The 24,980-nt window shown below is 39.8% G+C and overlaps 1 protein-coding gene across 2 annotated transcripts in view; it reads right to left on the reverse strand.

Moving 5' to 3' along the window:
• The window catches only part of TRAF3IP1 (TRAF3 interacting protein 1), a 35,186-nt gene extending 14,448 nt beyond the window's left edge, over positions 1-20,738 (reverse strand). The window contains exons 1-14 of one of the 2 annotated variants that reach the window (XM_026033752.1): positions 20,573-20,738; positions 20,329-20,397; positions 18,492-18,653; positions 17,646-17,786; positions 17,066-17,527; positions 16,451-16,528; positions 11,019-11,094; positions 7,888-7,986; positions 6,035-6,133; positions 3,383-3,476; positions 2,605-2,688; positions 1,927-2,047; positions 1,729-1,765; positions 806-882 (exon numbers count right to left, since the gene is read on the reverse strand). In XM_026033752.1, coding sequence (XP_025889537.1) covers positions 806-882; positions 1,729-1,765; positions 1,927-2,047; positions 2,605-2,688; positions 3,383-3,476; positions 6,035-6,133; positions 7,888-7,986; positions 11,019-11,094; positions 16,451-16,528; positions 17,066-17,527; positions 17,646-17,786; positions 18,492-18,653; positions 20,329-20,397; positions 20,573-20,695 — 1,722 coding nt within the window. In that variant the 5' untranslated portion in view covers positions 20,696-20,738. The remainder of the gene's footprint in view (positions 1-805; positions 883-1,728; positions 1,766-1,926; positions 2,048-2,604; positions 2,689-3,382; positions 3,477-6,034; positions 6,134-7,887; positions 7,987-11,018; positions 11,095-16,450; positions 16,529-17,065; positions 17,528-17,645; positions 17,787-18,491; positions 18,654-20,328; positions 20,398-20,572) is intronic. The other variant, XM_026033753.1, reaches the window with a different exon arrangement.
• Between the last annotated feature and the right edge of the window lie 4,242 nt (positions 20,739-24,980).

Consider the following 24,980-nt stretch of genomic DNA (forward strand, 5'->3'; position numbering starts at 1 on the left):
GAGAGTTTCAGCAACTAAAAAATATCTGCTACATGTAAAACCACAGATCAATATTGAAAAAATGTAACCAATTAAAAAAGAGAAGAGATTCGGTATGAAGATGTAAAAATTTGGGAAAGCATCTGTTTTTCCAAAATTTTATGAATTTCTCTTTATTGCTGTACTATTCCATACTTCTTGCCATTCATAGGGCCTGTACAAACTACCCAAAAACCTTCCCAAGATCAAGAAATTCATAGTAAATTAAGGTAAAAGGTAACATAGAATCATAGTATCATAGAATTATTACGGTTGGAAAAGACCTTCAAGATCATCAAGTCCACATAGTGACATGAAGATATCCACTGTACTTTATATCCACACCCAAGTTCCCATATAGTGACAACAATAACATTTGCTGGCACTAAGATACCACCTTTCCAATGCCTGGGACAATGACTGAAACAGTAATGTACAAATGCACTGCTTGTTCATCACGAGAAAAATCACACTTTGTTCCAGAAAACACAAGAGWAGGCAAAAGGAAACTTACTGGAAGTGCGCTGAAATACTAAAACAAAGCAAAAGAGAGACATCAAAATCAAATCCCGCTAGCATGAAAAACAAAATAAAACAAACAAAAAAAAAAGCAGAAAAAAAAAAGCCCACAGAATATACTGTCCAAGAGACAAACAATAACAACAACACGGCACAGCACATCAAGGACTTTATTCAAAAATGGAGAAAAAAGGTTAAGATAGAGAGCAAAGGTCACTATTAAAATATTTTAATATTCACAGTTATTGAAAGGTCATTTGCATCTTACCTTTTCTGCAGACTTTAAAGATTTTTGAGATGCCTCATAATCTTTCTTTGTTTCTAGGATTCTTTTTACAAGTCCACCTGATTAAAAAAAAAAAAACCAAAACACTTTCAACATTGGCTGGCAATATTTTAGAGCAGTATTTTAGCTGCTCTGAACATTCTGACAGTAAAATCAAAACCCAACCATTTAAGTTTCTTTCAGCTTTTAGAGCAACATTTATTGCATGCTATTATGTAATATCTATACTATTGAGATACAAGGTGTTTGCTATATGATCTATTTTCTCCCATCTCCTATAAACCACATTATTCAAAACAGTACAGTTTACTGAATGGCTTTAGTATCAAGATACACTTAGGAGCTATAGAAACCCAATGACTTTTCCTCTGTACTCCTCTTTTGGAAGAATTCCTCTGCTTGAAATTTTTGGCTGCAGGGATTTCCGAGAAATATGTCTGTCCAAATCACATCCAGTGTGACCATAACAAATTGAAGCTTTTGAATCAGAGATTGGAGGTCACAAGCAAGAATAAACATTGTTAAGGAGAGGTCCATTAGTTTTTCTGGAAGCTCTTCTGGAAGCTCTCAGCTTGCCTTGATCGGCCAATTCCATCTCATATCTCAGAGCTGACAAGCTGTACCTCGCATAGTAAGAAAAAATAATTGTGTGGTTTTATGTAGCATTTTTAATCCTGCTGACATTAGAAAACGTGTACTCAACATCAGTTGTTAATCCTGCTGCTCTAACAAGCAGGACTACTTTGCTGAACAATTTCTAGTGTTTTTGTTGCAGAAGTCCTGCACTAAGGTTGTACTTTCCTACCTCATTCTGCATTTTTTCAATGCTCAACATTTGGTTTATACTTTTGGGAGGTTTTTTTAATTAAAATACAAAACAAAGAACACCAAAAAAGCAAACATACCATGCTTCTCATCCTCAACCAGCTGCACTTCTGGCTCCTACATACACATGAAGAGAGCTTTAGTTGCAAAAGGTTGGCATTGGTTTAACATAGAAGTTCTCAAAAAAATTTCAATTAGAAACTAGCTAATTGAATAAGTAACTGACAACAAACTGTGGGGGAAAAAAAAAGGTGCTAGAACTTGCAAAATTAACAGACCGTTTCCATCTCTGGTATTTCTGGCAGTGGCAGCGCTGCCTCCACCACAAACTGGTCATCATCGTCATCAGAATTTTGATGGTCTGTGATCAAATTTGAGACTGTTTTACCACTACTATTCCTGAAAGACAAACAGTGAACAGGAAATCGTATTTAGGATCTGTCCACCTCCCCAAAACAGAAAAGACAGCAGTTCCCTCTCCCCCTTCCCAAAAAAGTATCGCCCAAGAGCACACCCAATTCGGTCATTTCCCGGCACAGCCCAGCTCTGAAAACAGCAATTCTTCTCTCACCACTGGAACTTATCAGAGATCTCCCTTAAACCATTTTGGCAGGATTTTTAAATGGCCATTTAAGACTTTTTTGAGCAAAAAAAAAAAAAAAAAAAAATCTCTTCTGGCTTTTCTTTTTGAGGGTTCACAAGGCAGCAAAGCTGAACTTTTATTTCTGATTTGCAGAAGCTATGACCAACTGTAAATCTCAGATAATCTAAGTTTTAGACAATGCACTTGCAGAAACAATAAAACCAGTAAAGGAGGACTGAATTTTCCAGTCTGAGTCAATGAGCAGTTCTGTGATCTAGCCTAGCACTGTTCAGCAGCAGGCACCTCAGAGAAGACTGGAAAATGGCGTAAGAGCCAGAATTACCTGCTCTGCATCTCTCACACCTGCCCTTACCTTTCTGGAATTAAGGCCTCTGTGCTTTCTTGACGTTTTATTCGTGGTGGTGCTGGTCTTGCACTGCCAGGCCGTGAAATTCGTCTGCAATAAATGAAGAGACCCTTTCACAGACACTGTCCCCCAGTGGAACAGATACACACCTACGGCCTGAGCAACTAGGCCAGGGAACAAAAACAATACCAAAAGCATCCCTGTGTATAATCTAACAGCAATGCTTGCTTTCATAGTAAAAGAAAATCTAGAAAATGTCTCACTAAAAAAATGTAACCTGGGTTCAGTACAATTATTCAGCATTAACAACAAGTTTAGCATTAACAATACCGACTGCCATATGGAAAAAAGAAATTGTGATGTTCATGATTCAATTACACAAGCCTTTGCTGGGCAAAGAAAAAGCACATCTGGATTTGAAAGGCAAATTCATTTTAACCATAACAGCACATTTCAGAAATGCATGGCAATAATGAAGAACATTGGCCCATATATGTGAACTGAAATATTTTTTCATATTCTATGTGTACTATTTATTTTAATAATATTGCATAATGCTCTTTGTGGATCACAAAAATAAGTGAGAAACATTTAGCAATTTTAAAGTTTTCTTTATAAAAGGAAATGAAAGTGAATAAAACGAACCATACATGGTATAATATTTACTTTTTGGTATCATAAGCAGAAACATACTGCTCCAGCTTTGCCATTTGCAAATGGGCTGCTTTCTTCCTCCAGATTTGTCACTGATTTGATTCAGACGGAACAAAGAGCAGGAACAAACCTTTGGACAACTGGAGGCGGAAGATCATTAGGTGCTTTGTCATTTTCAGATGCTGCAGGCTTTTCAGGAGCAGTGTTCTCTGCTTCTCCTTCTGCTGAAGGAAAGAAACATGCAATTTGGCTACAAAATCTGCATACAGACTAGTACAGAAGAGTGGAAAATACACAGATATATTTCAAGGACGGCTGGCGCCGGAAGGGATCATCTAGTCCAACTCCTCTGCTTAAGCAGGGTCACCTGAAGCAGGTTGCCCAGGACCCTGTTCAAACAGCTTCTGAATACCTCCGAGGATGGAGACTCCACAGTCTCCATAGGCAGCCTGTTCCAGTGCAGACTTTTGTTCCCTGATTAAACTTGGTTTTCTATAAAGACCCTGCTTGGTATCTACACGTGCAATCACAAAAGCCAAGACTGGTGACCCTGAAGATTCAGTTTAAATGAAACTGAACAAAGAACTCTTCCCAGGAAAACATACCTGCAAGAATCACTATTTTTGCTTTCAAAGAAACTGCTACCACTAAGTAAGAACAGACTGCTAAAAGAATTTTTTGAAGATGAAAGAACCATATTCAAGGTCTCAGCTGACTTCTTGCTCTCACAATGTCTCAGTATGCATTACACTTTCACATGACAGCAGCTCACAAGAGGGAAAAGCAGCAATTGCAAAGAGTTCTTCAAGTATTAAATCACTTTGCATTAAAAATTACTCTAAAATCCAACTTCCTTGGCTCACCTTAGCTCAGAGCACCAACGGAGACAAAGGCAGCAGTGAARCCACAGCACAAGGCTGTGACAACTTGCACAGAGCAAAGTGAGAGCAGCATCCCGGACCTAAGATACTTCAGATTTCCAGATTTACTGCCTGCAACTGGTCTAATTACCCAGCTCATGCTATTTGGGGAAACGATTTGTGGATCAGTTTTTATATGAACAGAAGCCACTAATGCAACAAGTAATAGCAGGAGAGAAATAGTATCTTGTACTGACATTAAGAAAATGGAAAAAGGAAGTTTTATTAAACTAGCTATTGCAGTAACTACCTGTAATATTTTGCAGGAAGCTCCCCATGGGATCTGCTCATTTTCAAGTTAAAACCCATAAAACACTCGTAAACTACTTTTTTTTTTTTTTTTTTGGAAAAGCACTTAACCCAAAGTACAAAGTATTTTCATAGATGGCTTTTTGGTATTCATTTAACCAAAAACTGCTTGAATAAAGTCCAACCAACAAATTACATTTTGTTACAGTTTAAAAAAAAAGCACTAAACTACAAAAGTAGCTTATTTACTAAAAAAYACTATCTTTTCTAATAGAAGTTTTCAACTATCACCGGTATGTGCTGAGCAGGTCTTTGTCAATATAAACTACCTGAATCACTTGCAGAGTCACCTGGAAATAATAAATACACTGATTTTTCAGAAAAGCAGTTATATAAACTCTTACTAAAAGAAAAGACTAAATTAGACATGAAKCCCAACAAGAATTATGGCTAACTTGTTACTTGGGGGCTACTACTGGGAGTGGGAAAACAAAGACAAAAACACTAGGAAARCAAAAACACTAGGGAACCTTGCCAACAAACTTACACTTCAGTGCTCAAGACATAAAAATTCTAGTAACTAAGCAGAATACACTAATCACAAGTAAAGCATTTTAAAAGGGCAAAAAGACAGATGATCTATCAAGATGATTCTATCTTGATGACAGAATATCTGAGTAGAAATTCCTGAAGGGACTTAATGAGATGTGTAAGAAAGGTAAAACAGATGTTAAGAGAGGCAAAGCCATGCTGTTCTACTTTGAACTACTAAACACAGGGATTGCTCTCTGCTCAAAGAGATATTACACAGTCCACATGCAAATAAATGAGAAGTACAGAGGAAATTCAGCAGTTGATCACAGAATGGAATTTTCTTTTTCATCATCCTCCCTTTTTTTTTTTTTTTTTTTTGAGTAGTCACAAGTACCCCCTCCTCCCTTGATAGCACTGTAAAAGAGCTCACTTCAGTTCTTCTCTTACACAGATTACTCCAAAAGCACAAATTTGGTGGCAAGACACTAACTGTGATTTTGCAAGAGGGTTCCAAGGCAATTTCAACAACCAATTTTCATTCAATTCCCCTCTCGTTAGTCTGAATACAAATCTAATGCCAGACAGACTTTAAGCATGAGCCTAACTGATAAAGTCTACCTAAGGCAAACAACCGGGTACCTAAGTACCTGCAAAATATGTGCCATTCTGTGATATTTCAAAGGGAATGGGCAAACTAAGCAGAATCTCAGTAGTTTCTTAAAACAGTTCTTTTTACAGTTGTAAGATGAAAACACGAAGTGGAACTCGCAAATATTTGTACAAAAAGGCAGCCTGCAACGCTGCAGTTCAGACACAGAACTGTCATCAAGTCATCAAGAGATTCGGCTGCAACAGGCTTGCGTTTTCCCTAGGGCAGCATAACCACTCGCCTCATTTTGATCCAGGTAAGGAGAAAAGAAGGTAAGAGCAACCATTTTAAACCAGGGAACAAACATTTTCAAAATAGGACATTAACAGATGAAATGCAGGGAAAACAGTGGATTAAGTGTAAATTACCCTCCTTAAATCATTCAGCTACACGGATTCAAGTGCATGATACTCCAGTTTCTTCTTCTTACCTTTCTGTTTTACGGCAACCGCTGGTTCCGCTTTCTCTTGTGGTTTAGCAGCATTGTCCTCCGAAACCTTATCTGCCAAGACGTGAGTTTCCACTGTTCCTATAACAAAACAGTTTATAATCAGTGAAAAAAAAAATACAGTAAAAAATTTGAATAGAAAACAAGCTGAACACACTACTCTTACTACTTGAGGAATATTCTGATTTCTTAAACAATCTTGACTGCAAATAAGTAACTTTCCAAGTCTGCAAAGACTTTTTACTTTACCACTAGGTCCTTAGTTTACTGAAGCAGTAAAGCCAATTTCTTCACTTCAGAAGCACTTTATAGATATTGCTGACTAGCCTGACAGTGAAACAATACAATATTTAGCTAATAAAGTTTAAGTAACTTTGTAACACTCTTCGTATACTATTTAGAAGGCATAACGTATCAATTTGTTTCAAAAGCTTTCCCTTTTCTTGCATTTCATATTAATGCTATTAATATGAAGCAAGTAAAGCTTGCTACTAGTACCTGAACTCCACATTTGCTGTTCACTTTTCATGTTAACAGATTTTTGGGGTGTTTTTTAAGCAAAAATAAAAGACTAACCGTTTCAGATTCTTTCATGTTCTAATTATCTTTAACTGCCCAAGATGCAATAGGACAATGGTGACAGAAGCAAGGTAACATAAGCTAGAAAAAGAAAACTTACATATTCAAGTATATAGAAAGTTTCTAAAGATACATTATCTGGAGAAGAAAAGAACTAAGATGATGCAGACATCATTCCTGAAAACACATCTTTGCACTGAATACATCCATGGAGAAACTCCAGACTATTCACTCAGTTTGTTAGTATATATAAAGAATGGGTACAATATTTATTTTTGGTCTTGTCATTAGAGAAATCAAAAGTATATCCTCCCTTGGAGTACTATGTTCAGTCCTCACATTCCTCAAAATACAGCAGAAGCAGAATAAATGTAGAAATAGCCAAGAAGAAAAAAAAATGATTCTAGATACAGAAAGAGCACTTCTCTTCAAAACAGAGACACCCAGATGCATCACTCAAGAACTGAACCTAGCTTATCCACTGACATCTAAAAGGGCCCCTTATCCATTGCCAGGATATTTGAGGCGATGTTGTCATCATCAGAACAAACACACACAAATCAGGAAACAGTTTTGAGCATCCACAAGATTTACTAGACAAAAAATACACAAAAAGCTGCCTAATGCATGGGGTAAAACATGCAGTGCTTCTGAGAGCAGAGATGAAGCTATGGTATGCAGTACAGAACTGAGGCTTGGGAATGTTCAGCTCAGTAGTCCTGATCTATTTATCCACCATTGCCACCACACAAACATCCACAAAACTACATGATCCACCGCAGCAGAGAAGCTGAGTTTTGCTAGCTTAGAAGAGTAAAGCACATAGCAGAAGTTAATCAACGTTTTTATTTACCTTTGYTGACAAAGCACCAAAGGAGGAGACAATTACTAAAACCAAAACCAGCATTTAGAGATTCATCACCAACCTACACAACTGTGCCTCAAATTACCTACAGAATCTCATCATGGAAAGCAAAGCACCTCACTGCCTCAGAAAAGGTTTTCATTTAGAAACTGATGAAATAATACAATATATTAAAATATTACTGAGGCAGGCCTCCATTGGTCAAAATAGTGCTGCCACACTGCACAACAGTTACTGGCAGTAATGGACTGGCTACCAGGGGCAGGATATTGGCTAACAAGATAACCAACAAGATTTCATGCAGCAATCCATACATTATCTTCTGGCAACATTCGTACCCAAGCACCAAAGCTGGACTCAAACCTGACATGCTAAGCACTGCTCTCCTTACCTGGCTCCTGTACTGCAGAGCTTGACTCAGATGTCTCTCTTTGCAGACTAACTGTTTGCTCAAGTGCACTACACTCACTTGCCGCTGTAGCCGTGTTTCCTAATATAAAATAAGTTATAAGTGAGGTATGCACTATAGACAGTGGAGGCATACAATAAAACATCTCAGAATGAGCCACGGCTCTCCAGCATGCTTATAGGTTGCTCACTCTTTAATGACACATTAGATTTTTAGGCATKATTTCAAAGTAAAGGCTCAGTTTGCCTCCCTACAGGGTAAACAAGATGAGATCATTAAGAAATCTGCATATGGGTTGTGGAGTGCAAACCAAGGGTATTAGCTCCAYTTTTCAAATGTGAAGGAATTTTGCTGTTTTTCACCTCACCCYACTCTGTGACGTTACCTCCTTATAACTTTATAAAACTGGCTTTTGACATTCCCAGACAGGCATGTGTGTTTGTGGGCRCTTYTCTTCCAACACATGGRCACCAAGTGGGCATTACCTCYGCATAAGAAAGACTGTTTTAAGAGGCATAATATTCAGTGTCTAAAGGAAAGCTGTTCAGACATCAATTAACTGTGTTAAAGTAARAACAATAATAAAACAMAAAACATTTAAWKTATAAATCAAGGTTTTGCTCTAGTAACACTGGAAATTTGTTCTTAACGCACARTGAWGAACAAATGCTGGTTTATATATTTAAATATATATATATATTTGCTTTGCTAATCATTCTACATCAGTTTTGTAGATACAAGAATTGACATTCAAAAGCTTAGCTATGACACTAACCTCTTTCAGTTCTGTTAGGCACTTCTTTATCTCAATTTAATATTAGAAAGCATAAAAAGCTCTGCTCACCGTTAGTAGTGCTTAGAGAGAACAAATGTGCAACAGACACCAGCACAGCTTCCAAATATTTTAGTCTGGGCTATGCAGTGGAGCACATATGAGCATTAATCATCTATCATAGCCCCTCTATGCTGGAACAAAAAGAGGGCCAGTGCTCTGAAGTATTTATCATTTAGGTAAATGGAAAAGTGTGCTGGCCTGCTGCTTTGTGAAAAGAGGAGTATTTCTAAACATTTACCTTAAAGGCAAAACATAGGATAAAGGCAAACCATATTTCACTGACCAGAACAACTGGATACTGATTTTAAAGAAAGGATGATCCYATAAAATGCAGCATGTCTGGTCACTTCAGTTTCACTTCAACCCATGAAACMAATATTCAATTCTTGCAAAAAAAATATAAGGAAAGCTAATGGCTTCTGTGTAGTGAAAAAGATTATATTTAATGGAATCCAGATTTTTTTCAGTTACAGAATTATTAGAATCTCACAGCACATATTCCAAGTGCTAGATTTTTTAAGAAGGTATTTAAGGTGTATAAACATCTTCTAAAGTTTACCACAAATGCTTYCTAAAATGAGGCTGTTGACTGTTATAAAAACGTTACCTGAGCTCTGATGCAACTTCAGTGTTTCACCTCACATGAAAATAAAWTGCACAGCCAAGAAACAGCAAAAAAGGATGGCAACTAAGCGTAGCAAGAACCTCAYAGTTAATTGGTGCAAGCGATATCAGTCTTTAGCCTGAATTAGTAGTTTCAACGGGCATTAATTCACAGGTGTTACTGTATCTTTGTAACTGAGATGTTAAAGTAATTTATGTACASAGACTTCTTCATTTTGGCTTAGAAGTTCTGTGCTCTCAAGTCACAAAACAACTGAGGGAAACCTTGAATCACAGTAAATAATCAGATGGTGGAATTAAAAGCAGAAGGAAAAGTGGTACTTACTCAAATACAGAAATTAGAGTTACTCTGCCATTATATGAGCTCTACTTAGAAGCTGTTTTTATTCCTTACCTATGTGGTCATCTAGGCTTGCTGTCTTGCCTTTCTTATACAAAGGGCTAGGCTTCTTTTCAGGCGAATGGCTAGCTGTACTAAGCTTAGATTCCTTGCTTGCTGATGTGAAAGTTGCAAGACAAATATTAGGGATATTCTGAGGAGAGCCTAGTTTCCAGTCAGTATGCAAATACGATATTTAATACACTTACAAATAAAGGTCACTTACTTAAATCAACTGCAACCTAAAAGATAAATTAACTTACGTATTTGCCAAGCATGGCACATGGGTTTAGTAGAATGAGCTACAACTATCTATAAGGCTATTACCTTAATTTCAATCTTGTCCAAAAAGATGAAGAGAAACTACTAATATAAAGCTACACAGTAGATGAGAAGGGATGTTACTGATGATTGTATCATAAATAAATAGCTTCTTCTGAGTCTTTGTTGACTGCAGCTATCATCCAAAGGCTCATAAATCACCCCATAAACACCACACTTACATTTATATCAATCCACTTATACCTAGCGGGCACATTATCACAACTGATGCTCTTGAGACACTTCACACAGAAGTGAGGACAAAATGATCATGGAGCTACCTCCAGCCTGGTGTGTGGTATGATTCATGCAGGCAGGTTTCACTCTAGAGACCTAGCACACATGGATCAGAAGGATGATTCTGTTGCTATCAGGAGCTGCTCTTGAACAGCACAAAGAAAATGGCCTTTCACAACTACTCATTTCCTTCTCATATGTCCTAGATGACAAACATCTGGCATTTATTCCCTGCTGATGGCCAGCAGGAACACCACAAAGTTGGTTCCTACCACCTGGTCAAGCTACTGTAGAAGATGATGCGAGGGAAGAATTCAGTACCGATAATACTCAGCTTATCCTTTCTATCTCAGCACAAATCACAAGGTGCTAAGAGGCACCAATCCAGGTAAAATTAGAGAGCAACAGGATAATTCAGGGGAAAAAGAATGTAGACCAACAAAAACATTATTCTGAGACAACACAATAYTGAAGTGTCAAAAGCAGAAAAAATTTGAAGCTGGAACTGATCATGCAGAAAGCAAGCACACTTAACCAAGCAACACCATCCATGTAGCRAATCCATGCAGAAAACCTGGCTACTGGACTCATAAATGCAGGCTATGCACATAGAATAAGCACAGAAAATAATAAGCAAATATATCTAAGAATTTATGCTATTCTTATTCTATAACCCTCCAGCAAATTTAATATAAAGAATATCCTCATTCCAGTTACCTTCTCCCCCAGGTTTGGTGCGCTGCCTTGATCCTTTGGTTAAAGGCTGCCTTGTTATTCCTGAAGGACTTTCACTCTTTAAAACAAAAAAACAAAAATACCCACCTGTATAATTTAAAATTATATATAAATGCATCCATTGCTTAGACATATGTGTATGTGTACACATGCGCATACATTCATTTACAAAACTGCTACAAACACATACGAATAAAAACATGTCAGGTCTACTTTCTCAGAAAAGTCAGCAAATTTTTAACCAGGATTAGCAAGTCACTCAAAAAACTAAGATGCCTAAAATTACCTTCACTTTGGGACAAAATTGTGTATTTTTAACAGATACATGCTTCCTCTTTGATCATCCTTCATTCCTAAATAGAAATAAAGAGGTCATGACTGAAAACCAGGGTCACCAGACTGGCCTGCTCTTCTACTCAAACGGCAACTTCCCTGGATAAAGTCCTTGGCCAAACTAAGAAAATGGGTGCGGCCAAAAAGATCATCAAATAAACAGCAGATCATCTGAAAGAGGACTTCAAGCCCTGATGAGAAGGATCAGCTATTTTTCCAGAAAAAGGCAATGCCTGAAAGGAGGGCTTTGTCTGCACCTTGTACAAAAAGAACATGAATGGCTTGAACGTGGAAAAGATTGAACTGGAGGAAAATTGAAGAAAGTTATGAGGACTCTGGACAAAATCCAAAAGTAACTCAAAGAAGCCAGGAAATGAAGGCAAGCAAGCATTATTTTGTTTTCTCTGGATATACCTTGCATTGCCTGAAGCGAAGAATAACTGCCTGGCAATACTCTCAGTAAAGGCTCTACATTAAATACTTCACTGGTCACATGTTCTTGGAAAGGAGCAGCTTAAACCAGCAGGTCCATTTGGCTGCAGGTTGGGAAAAAGATGGGTTTTAACAACAAAAAGGCAAGACAGGAGCTCACACCAGTGCCAGATGAGGTCATCTGGACTGCAAGGTCCGCTGTGTGTGAAGGGATACCTGAGCCTATGTTCACGTAGTGCTAGAGAAGCCTAAGACAGCTACAGCACGTCCATTATAAAAATGCTCAGCAAACAGGACTCAAAGTTTAYATCCTATGCTGTGCAAAATCTAGCTAAATGAACAGTGCATAGTACTGAACAATGTAACCAGTTTAGACATTAATTGCATTTGGATTATCACAATTTATATTTGAACTATATGAAAAGTTCTCAGGATTTSCATTGCACTCTCGTTATGAAAGACTGGCATTTCTAAGGATAAAAAAGATAAAAGTCCAAAAAGGATAAGTAACACTGAAGTGCTTCATTTTAATTACTACCATCTTTCACAATCATAACACTACACAAGGAACAAAAGTAAAGTCCACGAAGTATCAGAGTCTTGCTCTGAAAGCCTGCAGGCCACATCTGGTATAGTCAATCATTTGCTGCTCTTTGGGCATTTTAACTATTAACACAGGTGCAGAAGGAGCTGAGAATAAGTACTGAGGTTTCTGGAGGAGTTGATTTAGTCATTTATGTTAGGTAGTGACTGTAAACACAGTTCAACATTTTTGTAGAGCCACATGTGAATCCTGGCAAAAGAAACAAAGTAAAAGCTAAAATGTAATCAGTAAGGTAGTATACAAAAAAATAAACCCCATAATACCTAGGAATTGAGTCTTTTTGAAAGGAGATAAAATAGTAATTTTTCTTGTACAGAATCAGTGGCTCCAGCTCTTTGAAGAACAATCACAGAGACAGTAAAAAAAAAAAAAAAAGGAAAAATATTTGTAGTGCACTTCATCTCACACGACTGAAACACATCCTGAAAACACAGTGTGAGGTGTGTGAAAACACACACATCCTGAAAATAAAAACAAAACAAAAAAAAAATATTCAAGTGGAATCCTAGATGTACAAACACATACTTCCTAGTTTTGTGCAGTTGTATTTCTGTTTGGAAAGGCTACAGCAGTCTATTGTCTATATCATCGAGTCTGCTGCTTTGTTCTCATTACTGATTTCTATGTTGAGAAACGAAAATAGCTATTTCTAATAACTGAGCAGATCAAAGAGAGCAAYCTACTGTGAAAAGACATTCTGCCAAAGGGTTAATTCCCCTCCCTTTCTACACAGGCTGAACAGCTTCTACTCGTGACATCTATGCACTGGTCCTCAGGCTTCCACAGACAGAGCTCAGGGAAGATTTTGCTGATGTCTGGCAGAGGATGCACACAGTAACCCTCTGTTTTTGTATACAACATATTGGGCAATAAGTGATCCCGCAAGAAATAAACAGCTCATTTCTAATGTCTTTACTGAAAGCTTATTTCCAATGCCTTTACTTTTTATTCTTTCTGTGAAACTGTCAGTATTTCCAATATTTATTCTTGAAAYGGTCATTACTGTGATTAAGATGCATAATTTATTAGTGTGCAAAAGTAACAAGAGCTGTAATTGCTAAGGTCATGACGACTGCTGTTATTATCAAGTTTATTAGAAAAACACTGATTAGCTATCTTTTCCTGAAACAAAGGCCGGTGGGATCATGTTCTACTGGTGCTAACTTCTACTAATTAAAACCTTTCAAAATAAGAGAATTCTTAGAAAAATCCTRATTTTTAACGTTTGTTTTCTTTGCATGAACCACTTATGAATAGTTGACAACCTGAGAGAGAGAGATACTTATGAGACATGTTCAGGAGGTTTCCATGGAATGATTATTTCTGCAGCTTGCAAGGTAATGTCTTTTTTGGATTCAGCAGGAGTTTCATTATATATTCTAGACCAGTTCCAAAAGAAATAGGAGAGCATTAGATGTGACTTAGAGGATGACATAAATGACCAGCTCCAAAGCAACATAGTTTGTGCCGCAAAAATAAAAGCCGCTGAAGATGGGGCCAAAAGTGACAGGATATTACAAAAAACTTTAGCCAAGAGTTTCTGAAGCCATCTGTAAAATGGAAGAGACTTTTTCAAGGTGTTTTGCCTTAGGGGTAGCTGACATACCTATTCTGCAGCCACTTTCATTTAAACACCATATGCTCCAAAGGTCTGTCTGCAACCCAAATGCTTTTYTTTTTTGTCAAACTGAAGTTATCTTTATTATTTAGAAGGTGAATCAGTCACGCCATGAGGTGTTTCTTTTTACAAGACAGTTACTTGAGCTGGACTGAGAGCTAACAAGACACAGTTCTACCTCCTTCAATTCAAGTGTTATCTGCAGCAACTAGCACTTGAATCAAAAGCTACTCTTCACAAACACGTCTTAGCCTGCTTGCAGTGTTTTTGGTCATCTAGTAATCAAATGTTTCTTTTAGATTCCTATTTAAATTTGCTTTATTTCAGAAAATTATGAATATTTGTGAAGACTGTTATCAGCTAGCTAACAGGTTCCCTAATACTAGAAGAATATATTATTTTAAAAAAKCAGAGAAGAGAGGGTCAACCTATAGAAACTTGAATGTCATTTTAAGGTCTTGACAGTTAGTATCAAGTAGCACTACCAGACATTCAAAATATTCAAAGTTTCTAAACACATTTGTTCTCCGGAACAGATGCAGCATACAAGCTGTTCAGCCTGAAATTATATGGACATTGCAAATGAAAGAACACTTTCCATTTCCCCCAATGTTACTATGCTTTTGTGCTGCTAAAAGGAACAGCACCTCTGAAGAAAGGATCCCACTCAAACATGGAAGAAGAAAGATCCAAAGCCAAAGAGCTCATTGTGAAATCAAGCTATGTCAGACTTGGAAAGAGAGAGAGAACCTGTGATTAGGAGTGTGGGGGCAAAGAGAGCAGGACTCCAAATCTGGGATGGTAACTGAGCAGAACAGAAACAAGTCAGAAGAGAAGACAGGGCCAATCTTTAGGGGAAAGGAAAGCAGGCGACGTACACACTGTCTTACGAGTCACTGACTCGTGCCTGCTTTCTGTAGCTTTTTGTGCCTACTGTGCACAAAAAGCTACAGAGAGATGCTGCAGGTTTATTAACTATGCAGCACAGACTGCAAAATAATACAGTTCTATACTCCGCATTTRCACAAACACAGAAATGACTTCCCTTCTGTTTAATGTTTAATGTTCACTGTGGTCTGAGTTAAAAGGAGTTTGGGTAGTTTAAAAAAAAGGAGAAATCCCTGGAAGTGAAGGCATGACCCTGCTGYGAAACAGCAGGAAGATGACAGGAAGATCAGCCCCAGTTCATTAAGATGCACTTTCCAATTATTTCACGTTGGATTTTCCTCTAAAACACTTTGTGCAGTTATCTTGATCCCCCAGCTCTAAATATTCATTGGGAACATTTTAAATTCATTCTTCCTTTCCACAGTCTTGAGGAGGTGACCATTTATCACAGGTTTGGACTAAAGTGTGTGTTTTCATCACCTAAAGGCTAAGCAGCATCTACTGTAATGCAAGCAAGTAAAGGCAAAGCACATCATGTAGATTTAAAGTAGTAAACGAACATGCCTTGGATTCAATCCCAAACGCACTTAAGATGGAAAATGGATCTCTACTGCACCAGCACATTATGGTGGTGCTCAAGAGCACTACGATCGCTTGGGACAGGGCTCAGAATTTCCACTAGAGACCCGATCTGCAGGAAGTTTGACTTGACTATGAACATTTGCTTCAGGCTTAAAGCTATTTCATAAGCTCTCACTCCAAGTGCCAATCCTTTAAAAAGGTTGGTTGGATTTCAGTCAAAGAACGGCTATAAAAATTTGTCATCTACTGTAGAAGACATGATGATGTCAGTAGCCCACTGATTCCCTACAGAGACTCCTGCTAGACTTGGGATGCTGCCTATATGTTCCTAGCTTGAGCTGCTTTAGATTCATTTACTGAAGTATCCCTCTTTAAACATTTAGCCATATGGCTTTGTAATTCCCCAAACTGCCTCAGGCTATCAAGAAGCAGCAGATGCAGACAGTATCACAAGCAACTGCTACTGTTCAGAGACAGCCAGTGAGCCTATATCCTGTCCTACTGTCATGCAGCTCCAAAACACACGCCCTGGGCACATCATTCAACTCATTTTCTTTCAAAAATGGTAACTTCTGTTAAAATAAATAAAAATCAAACAGATTTCAAGGAAAGATTCACAGGAAGAAAACAGATGGTTCTGAACAAATARTTTCTTGGCATACCCAAAATGTGGGTACACAGAATCAAATATCTGGAAAATGAAATTAACTAAGTAGACTTTGTTTGTCCAAGCTAAGAGAAATTCAAAAACAAATACACAGTAGAAGTAAAACAGCAATATCTACAGTGTAATAAATCTATTACTCTCAACAACAAAACTGGCAGAGCCAAACTGAGAACTCTGAAGTTTGCACCTACTTATTTTTCAATCCTACCTACTTATGTACAGATTCCCAAACTATTCTGAAGTGCAACACTTGCAGTATTTCACCTTCCCAGATTTTCTATACTACTAACCTCATTATCTGGTTGGTACTTGCTGTCTTTAGACGGCCTTTCCGTTTTTTTAAGGGCAGGTTCTTCCGAGTCTGTGGACTAAAAGAAATAAMTGCTTTACCCTCAAGTGCTCAAACATGAAGCCAGGTATATGCTGAGGAGCAAGCCACGTACTCTGACTGTGGCTGGAACCACCACGTGTTACTGGGGAGACACAGGAGGACACGGACATGACTCCAGCAGCCTCTGAGACTTGCCACTGCCCAGCATAAGCTAACGCCATCAGGGGAATCCAGACAAACACAGTGCAGAAAAGCAGCTACTTATTACATGATCAGAAAGCAAAGCCAGGGGAGCCAAACAGCTCCAATGAAGATAAAATATGACAGAAGGAAGCTACATATACAGCCTCAGTCATTGATCTTATCAGAACAAGCCTGTATTGAAACTTTCACTTAATAACAGCAATTGACGTTAAAAAAACTTCTGTTGTTACATGAACCAAGATACAAATACACAAGCTCACTAGAAAACAAATAAAACATCACAAAAAAAAAAAAAAAAATCAAATCCTTCAAACCCCATCAGAGCATGTCAAAAGCTGTACTTTTTTTTGCCAAGTAAGGTTTCTCTTACCTTTTTCTCTGCTTTATCCTTTCCATGTTCTCTTGAGTGTTCCCCATCTTTTCCTCTTTCCCGTCGCCTATCTCTTTCCCGGTCTTTTCCCCTTTCCTTGTCTCTTTCCCTAACCTTTTCTTTGTCTCTTTCTTTCACTCTGTCTTTTTCTCTTCCTCCTTCTTTTTTTTTCTCCCTTTCCTGTCTTTTACCATGTTCAAGATCTTTTTCTCGTTCTATGTCTCTCTTTTCTTTGTCATCTTCTGATTCTCTTCCTTCCTTAGTTGTTCTGCTTTTGTTTCTTTCCCTTTCTTGTTTTTCCTCTTCCTTAATGTTGCCTCTTTCAGAGTCTTTGTGCCTGTCTTCATTATCCTTACGTTTATCACTTTCCTTTTCTCTTTCTTTGCCCTCTTCTTTCAAATCTTCTTTAGGTTTCCTGTCTCTGCTCAAGCTTCTGTCTCTAATTTCAGAGTCCCCTTTTCCCTAAAAAATAAAGCAAATATTTAGCTCCAGTATATGGTAACCCTATCACAGGTTACTTTACAAATCAAAAATGGGGGGAAAAAAAAGAGGGAAAAGAAGGAAAGCTGCAAATCCCTACCTCTTTGTCCCTATGGCTTTTTTGTTCTTCTGCTCTGGATGCTCTGTTTTCCTTATCTCGAGATTTCGACAAGGGAGGCTTTCCTTTGGCATCAGCCCTTTCCCCAGCTAAGATCCTTTTTACAGCATCATCACTGGACAGCTGCAAGGAACAGAAAAATGTCACTGAAATGTGTATAAGTTATTTTATTAAATATTTTTCTTTTTACCTCTGCAATCACAAGATGTTTTTTAAATAATGCTTGTTTTTGTTCTTTTGAAAATGTCCTAGCATTTGTATTTTAAAATCTCTGTAGCTCTGTATAAGCAAAGATTCCTTATTACCTTTAATTCAACAATTATTTTAAGAACAAAATGCCTCTGAAGTTTTAAAGAACAGGTTATTAGACTCCCTGTTCCCTGCATTCTTGTATCCAAAGAGAGATACCTTACTGTAAAAAATATTTTCATTAGAGAGCTAAAGAACTGAGGAAGAGATGTTGCTACCTTTGATTCATTCATATGAGAATGCACAATTGTCTGCATTCAAATGTTCAAACTTCTGAAAAGTCATGTTCTGTCTAAAACGTAATAAATTGTATTATGTGACCAATGAATTAAATAAAAAAATAGAAAAACAGTATACATTGAAAGCAATCATCCATCCAAGACAGATTTGTGCTACAGATCAGGTCCGAAATATCTGTCAGGTGACCCGACATGACGTATTATTATATAACATAATATTAACAGAAATGGAGGTAGAATACCAATACAGTCTGTCCCAAACTGAGCTCTGGTAATATACAGAACAGCTCAATAAAGACAGTACTATACTGGGGACAAACTCTTAATAGCAACCTCATACCTTATTTAAGCAACACTTCCCAATTGCTTGAAGTAACTCATTGGTTTTTTCAGGTTCATGTCCAGCTACGACACGTGCTGGTTTTACTGAGAGTGGCTCTCCTGTTACGAGTACAACAGCATCAATTGCCTTCTGAAGAAAGCTGATTTTGGCATCTTTATCCTGGCAAAACAGTAATTAGGAATTAATACCGACACTTTAAAATAATTCCACCTATCAGCTGAAAGCTAGGAAACCTCCGCAGGGAGGAACGCTTGCAGAAAGCATCTCTAATAGCAGAGCTGTGGCTCTCCAGGAGGTTCTGTGCAAGTTGGAGGAGAAAAATTAGAGCTGCTTTATCAGCATCCTTGGGTTGACCTGGGTTGCTGCAAGCCAAGCCCAGTGCTGCCCAAAGMAGAAGGACGGGCCTCTTCTGAGGCCAAATTCTGTATCTGGGTTGAAGGACTGAGGCCAGAATAAAGAGCAAGTTCTCTTCTTGAAATCTCCGTACCTCTTTTCAACTCTCCAAGCCATTTGGGGGTTGTCAGGCAGGTTAAGACATGTTTTGAAAGGTCAGGAAAACTGGCTACCACCCCTGCTTTACAGTTAAGTTGCTTATTTTTGATTAAGAAATGACAGATTTGATAATGGATGTATACTGAATTAGAACAGCCAAGTTAAAAMCATAAATTCATCTTTTTAATCAGCTTGCTATTTCACTCCAGTATGTTAAGACTACTGTAAGATTTCTGGCATGGTGTTTCCAAAAGAGACATACTAAAAGAAACATTTGAACATTGTGAAATGCTTTGTTTAAATAAATAAATAAATAAATCTTGCAAATATTTCCCATAGAATCCTGCAAGTTGCAGCAGGATTATTACTGCACAGATCCTGCATAGGATACTCATCAATACAGATGTCTTAAAATTACAGGATTTATATGATGCTAAATTGTGGGAGTTAGTGCTTATATTTATACTTTGCAAACCAGATGACAGCAAGGAAGAGATATGAAGGACTGTAAGAAATGAAGAGAGGCAGATATTAACACATGTTTTAGTTTTAAATTTAGACTTTGCCAACAATATTTCAGTTACTTTAGGAAAAAGAGCAGCCAGGATGATCCAATAAAACACCCAACTTTMCGCTGCACTTACTCTCTGGGTATCGCAGGTACAGAACCAGAGGGAGCTGCATCTCTTTTAACAGAGGTACCGATACAAAGGGAAGGGAAAGAAGCAAATATGATGTCAGCTGTGCAAGGCTAATACYCTTTAGAGGGCATCTGGAAGCATTACCTGGCACTGGAGAGCAAGAGAACAGCCCATGTGATATCTCAGGCGCCAAAGCTAACCCATAAATAGAAGCTGGGTTCCACTGCATGTGCATGATAATTAAACACGTGGGAGGAGAGTCTGCAGGGCCAGGGTGCTTCCCATCTTTGACTCTTTCAAACAGATTAAAACCAAACAACCACATTTTTAGGATTTTGAGTTTGTCTCCATTAATATCAAGAGTGTTCATCAGTGTCTCCTTGCATTCAGCAAGGAAGGAAATACTCCAGCCTCCTACAGAAACATTTCTTTTACACGGGCCAGTTTGTTTGCATCCGTACACTTAGCAACACCATGGACACAATCTGCAGGTATTCTCCTGATGCACGGCACAAAACAACCACCCAGCAACACCTTCTCCTGTACGTTCACAGCATTAAAGACCGTCCCTTGAAAGCAAACAGGGAAGTGACGAACGGAATGCATCACAGGGCAAGTATCAATGCAGATCATTCTTGAAATASGGAGGCCAAACAAAACAAAAAACAAACAAAAAAGGGGATTAATACGCTTTTACGCACCTTAACATTCTCTGATTTCAATTCAAAATCCGTATAAAGTCCTTTCATGAAACCCGTCACTCTAATTACCTTGGAAAGAGAGGGAGAGCACTGGGTTAAGAGCACGCGAATAAAACCAGACCCAACAGCTTTTCCGGACGCAACATGAGAGGCCTTTGGGAGCCCCTGACCGCGGCAACAGGTCGCCGCTGCACCCCCAGGCCGCGTCGCTTAGCAACGGCGGGCGCCGCGGCGCGGGCCCCACCTCGGTGATCACGTCGTGCAGGTATCGGAAGGGCGGCTTGCTGAGCAGGCGCTCCGTGAGCGGCGGCTTGCGGATCACGCGGCCCAGCGCCTCCTGCGTGCGCCGCACCACGGCCTCGTTCATCGCGGCGGCGGCAGCGGCGGCGCCCGCCGCGCACCGCCTTCCCGGCCTGCCCCGCCGCGCCGCGCCGCACTGCGCACGCGCACCGCCACACGCGCCGTTGCCAGGCGCCGCACTGCGCACGCGCACCGCCACAGGAGCCGTTGCTAGGCGCCGCGCCGCACCGCGCACGCGCAGCGCCCCACGTGTCTTTGCTAGACGCCGCACTGCGCACGCGCAGCGCCCCGCGCACCGTTGCTAGGCGCCCCGCCACACTGCGCAAGCGCAGCGCCCCCTGCGCCGTTGCTAGGCACCCGTGGTGCGGCCCTAGCAATCGCCTCCCTCCAACACGTAGCCATGGTGGGCCTGGCCCTCCGCCATGCTGGCCCGGGCCAAGGTGCCCAGTCTGCTTTATGGGAGACCTGTTTCCCTTTTAACATGGGCTAGTTCAGAGTTGCCTGATGAAAATCTATGGATTTTCATGTTCATCATGTTTCATGATGAAAATCTATGGTGCAGCTGTGAGCAACGAGGATCGATGAACACACACAGTCCTGCTCCTCAGGAGCCAGATGGTTTCAAAGCATAAGCAACCTGAAAAAAAATGGGGAAAAGCTTTGGTGCCTGGGTCAGGCAAAATGCAGCKCTGTACTGGGGGCCTGCTTATAAAATAAAAGTGCAGTGAAGCAAGTGTAAGGTGTGGCAGCTTAGTGCATGAATAAAATTTAAGATATCAGGGTGCCGACCAGTGTGCACAAAGTAGAAGAAAGTGGGAACRAGGCTGGAAAGAAGAAACCATCTGAATTTTCTGATCTCATATCCCACTTCCCCCAAAGTCAGAACAATCCAAGTGAAGGGGAAGAGCAGCAGAAGACCACGAGCAACATCACCGTCTCCTATGGGGACACTCCACCAGGCAGCAGTGACAAGCAGACAGCTTGTGGGCTGGCAGAGTCACCCCCAGGGCTGCCGGGGCTCCTGAGAGCAGGTATTGCAGGAGGAGAAAGGCCTTCTCAGTGCRACACATTGCAATACCTTCCCGGTCTGACACACTTGTAATCCATGAGGTTCCCAGACTTTTCCTACAGGATCTGGGGAGCCTGGGAAGAGCAGGAGGTGTTGACAGCTTCCACATCCAAGGGCTTCAGAARGGGTCTCAGAGGAAGCAAGAAGACTGGGAAGAAGCTGCTCTGGGGAAGATGGTTTGTTTATTTTGGAATCTGGAATTCTGCCACCAGTTCTCTGTGGARTGTCTGTCAAGCCCGAGAAGAAACCTCTGGGGCTTTGCTAAATTTGACCTTTACCATGCTAGTTTCACTAAAGAGTTAGTACCCTGTGGAAGTACGGCCCAATTTAGCTGAAGAACTACAAGCTGGCAACTCACAAAACCTCCATGAGTCCCTGTAGACCTAAAGGGAGGCATGAGAACCAGAAGACTTATCCTAAAAACATGAAACATTGCTAGTACAGGTTGGGCGAGTTGACACCTTGTTACATGGGGTGAAAATATGGAGAGTATATCTAAGACATAAGCAAACATGCCACAAAAGCAGCTACAGTTAGGAAACTCTGTAAACAAGAGAACTGCTTGCACATCTTGAATACTGCAAAGAAAGTCTCACACAATCCTCCAAAAATGCTGTCAGGAAGTGCTGTTGACCACATAGCATCAGCGGGAGATGAAGCAGCCTACAGACTGGCTCATGTCAAGATTGACAGATCTCTCACCTATAGTAAAACTCATCCTAGCATCAAGAAGGTCACAGAGAAACTTGCTGTTTCAAATAGACCAACACTGCTGCAAGCAGGAAAAAACACAATGCACACTGCCTTTTCCTGCACGTTTTATCTCCTCCCATAGAGGGGCTACCCAACCTTTACAGACTTTTAATTTGACTTGATACCACCAAATTCCTTTGCCGAAGGAAAGCAGGCTGGAAAGCAGTAAGATAGCACTACGTTATATATTGCTGGCCAAATAATCAAGATCTAATGGTCGAGCAACTGCAATGGAAAGCTACCTAGCTCTATTTTTCTTTATGCATCACAAACAGTAGGATRCTACCTCCACCCTTAAATGACTTCATTATCTCAGTAGCATACACCTAGAGATACATATTTATATATAYGTATACACATATACACACACCACAGACACATATATCTGCAGTTCCCAACTCACATCAACCAAACTACCAAATGCTCCTGAAAACCACAGATGCAGCCTGACAAGAGAAAGTACCAACATCCCATCTCAAAGACATTATTCCTGCACAGACTAAATCAGAGGTATCAGAGCATTAGTAACATGGAGGCACACAGAGCCTGCGAAATCGGTGAACAACTGCAGCATTTGAGGATTGTAAACAGCTGAGCAAAAGTCCAAATTAGTGTGTAGTCTGTTGACAAAAAAAAAAAAAAAAAAAAAAAAAAAAAGAGGCATTTTCTTGCAGCATAAAAATCCTCCTTCTGCATAGCTCTGGCTTTGCACTTTTCCTGGGATACCACTTTTTTACTGCAACCTTGCAAAAAGCTGGAAGATACACACCAGATTGATAGGCAGCAATAACCTCTTACGAGATTGGAAGGTGCTGTTTCAGTTTCCTAGCAATTAAACTTTGCTTTAGCTTTTGAGTTTAAACAGATATAGACCCTTTGGTTATTTACCAAAGTTACTGAGTTTACTGAGCCAAAGTTGCTATAGGAAGCAAAGCATCCAGTTGGTTCCCAGCCCCATAGAATAATTTCTGAAGCCAAAATGAAATGTGAGGTGATTCGCTCAACTTTTACTGCCATCTCTGTGATAAATTCTGCAGTTTGCCACGCTTCACTGCATTTCTAGATCTTAAGACTATTTTTAAGATATATAAAAGAAAATCTGCAGTGTGTACATAATTCAAGAATTCAACAAGTTGGCATTTCTCCAAAGATCTCCACAGTATGGGATTTAGGAAGTTTACATTAAAATCCATCCTCAGAGCAGGAATAAACATTCATGCAGTGCCYCTTACCCTAATATCATGAGCAGCAATCAGAGCAACTCCACTGAAAGTGCCTGAGAAGGGGAAATGATTGCATAGGCCTGGGAAACAGGCTTCCTTCGAACGTGCTCTCATTCTTTCTCCTCCTTTAAACAGTGATGCTTTTTGCTTGGTTTTTAAATTACTACCATCCTTTATAAGCCCCATTTTGCCCTTTGAGATCTTGGGAAATGCTTTATTCTCTGGGGGACCCCTGTGCTCTTGCCACTAAGTCCAGAGCAGACACCAGCTCTGCTGTGCAGCCTCTCCCCAGGAGAAGTGCAATGGCTGAAATTACAACACTACCAGGAGTATGTCTTTGCAAAGAGTTATCATCCCTTCATGGAAAGGGATAGTTGAAGGGGCAGAAACGCTGCTATCATTGTATGCCTGAGAACGGGAGAAACAGTGTAAACTTTTCAMACTTGTTTAAGCAGAACCGAAGTCCTGGCAGATCCGCAGTCCGCCTCCAAAGACTTAGGTTAGGCACCCTCTAAACACTGCATAAGTGCTTTCATAAATCAATATACCCCAATTAAAACACACATATTACATTGCTGGACTGGTTGCCCCTTTTTTTTTTTTTTTTTTTTTAAAGCAACGCTTTTGTAAAAAGCTCATTCTGCACCTGGGCAGGAGCAGGATATCCTGGAATTTCAGCTGAAGTCCCTCCTCGGCTATTGTGCAAATAGAGGTGTATAAAGAGACCTTACCTCAGTGGGGCCACAGTGGAGACCCTGCAACAAGGACACTCACATCGAAACAGCAGCAGCCAGGGGAGGGATCGGTCCCAGGTAAATGGCTCTTTATGCCACTGTCTGCTCTCTGAGGAGGACAGGGCGCTTCTTTTCTACCAGTGTGCCTGTTCTTTGAGGCTTTTCTTTTTTGCTGGTGTTGCTGATGGTTAATTCACTCCCGAATAGCAGCCAGTTCAGGCCTCTAGATGGAAATGGCCTGATTTGAATCACCCTTATTGATATATCCCCCATCAAAATTAAACAGATGGGCTCGATCAGTTCCTGACTGAAAATGCAGGCCACGCTGTAGTGGACTGAGCAGAGCTGCTGTTTTACTGTAGACAAAAGCATCTGCTTTTCCTGATGAGCTTCCAGCAGCTGGAAGAACGCTCAGAACCACTACAGAGCTGTCCCAAGTCTCTGCTATGGCATCCTGTAGCTTTAACAGGCAGATTAGTATTTCCTGGGCCTTTCTTCTCCCCRAGCTTTGGGCTATTAGTCAATCTTTGCCTGAACTGATCTTTTCTCTCGCAGTTATCGCCAGCTAGAAAC

The sequence above is a fragment of the Nothoprocta perdicaria genome, unplaced genomic scaffold (assembly GCF_003342845.1).
Source record: "Nothoprocta perdicaria isolate Ctin4 unplaced genomic scaffold, notPer1 scaffold_132, whole genome shotgun sequence".
Classification (NCBI taxonomy): Eukaryota; Metazoa; Chordata; class Aves; order Tinamiformes; family Tinamidae; genus Nothoprocta; species Nothoprocta perdicaria.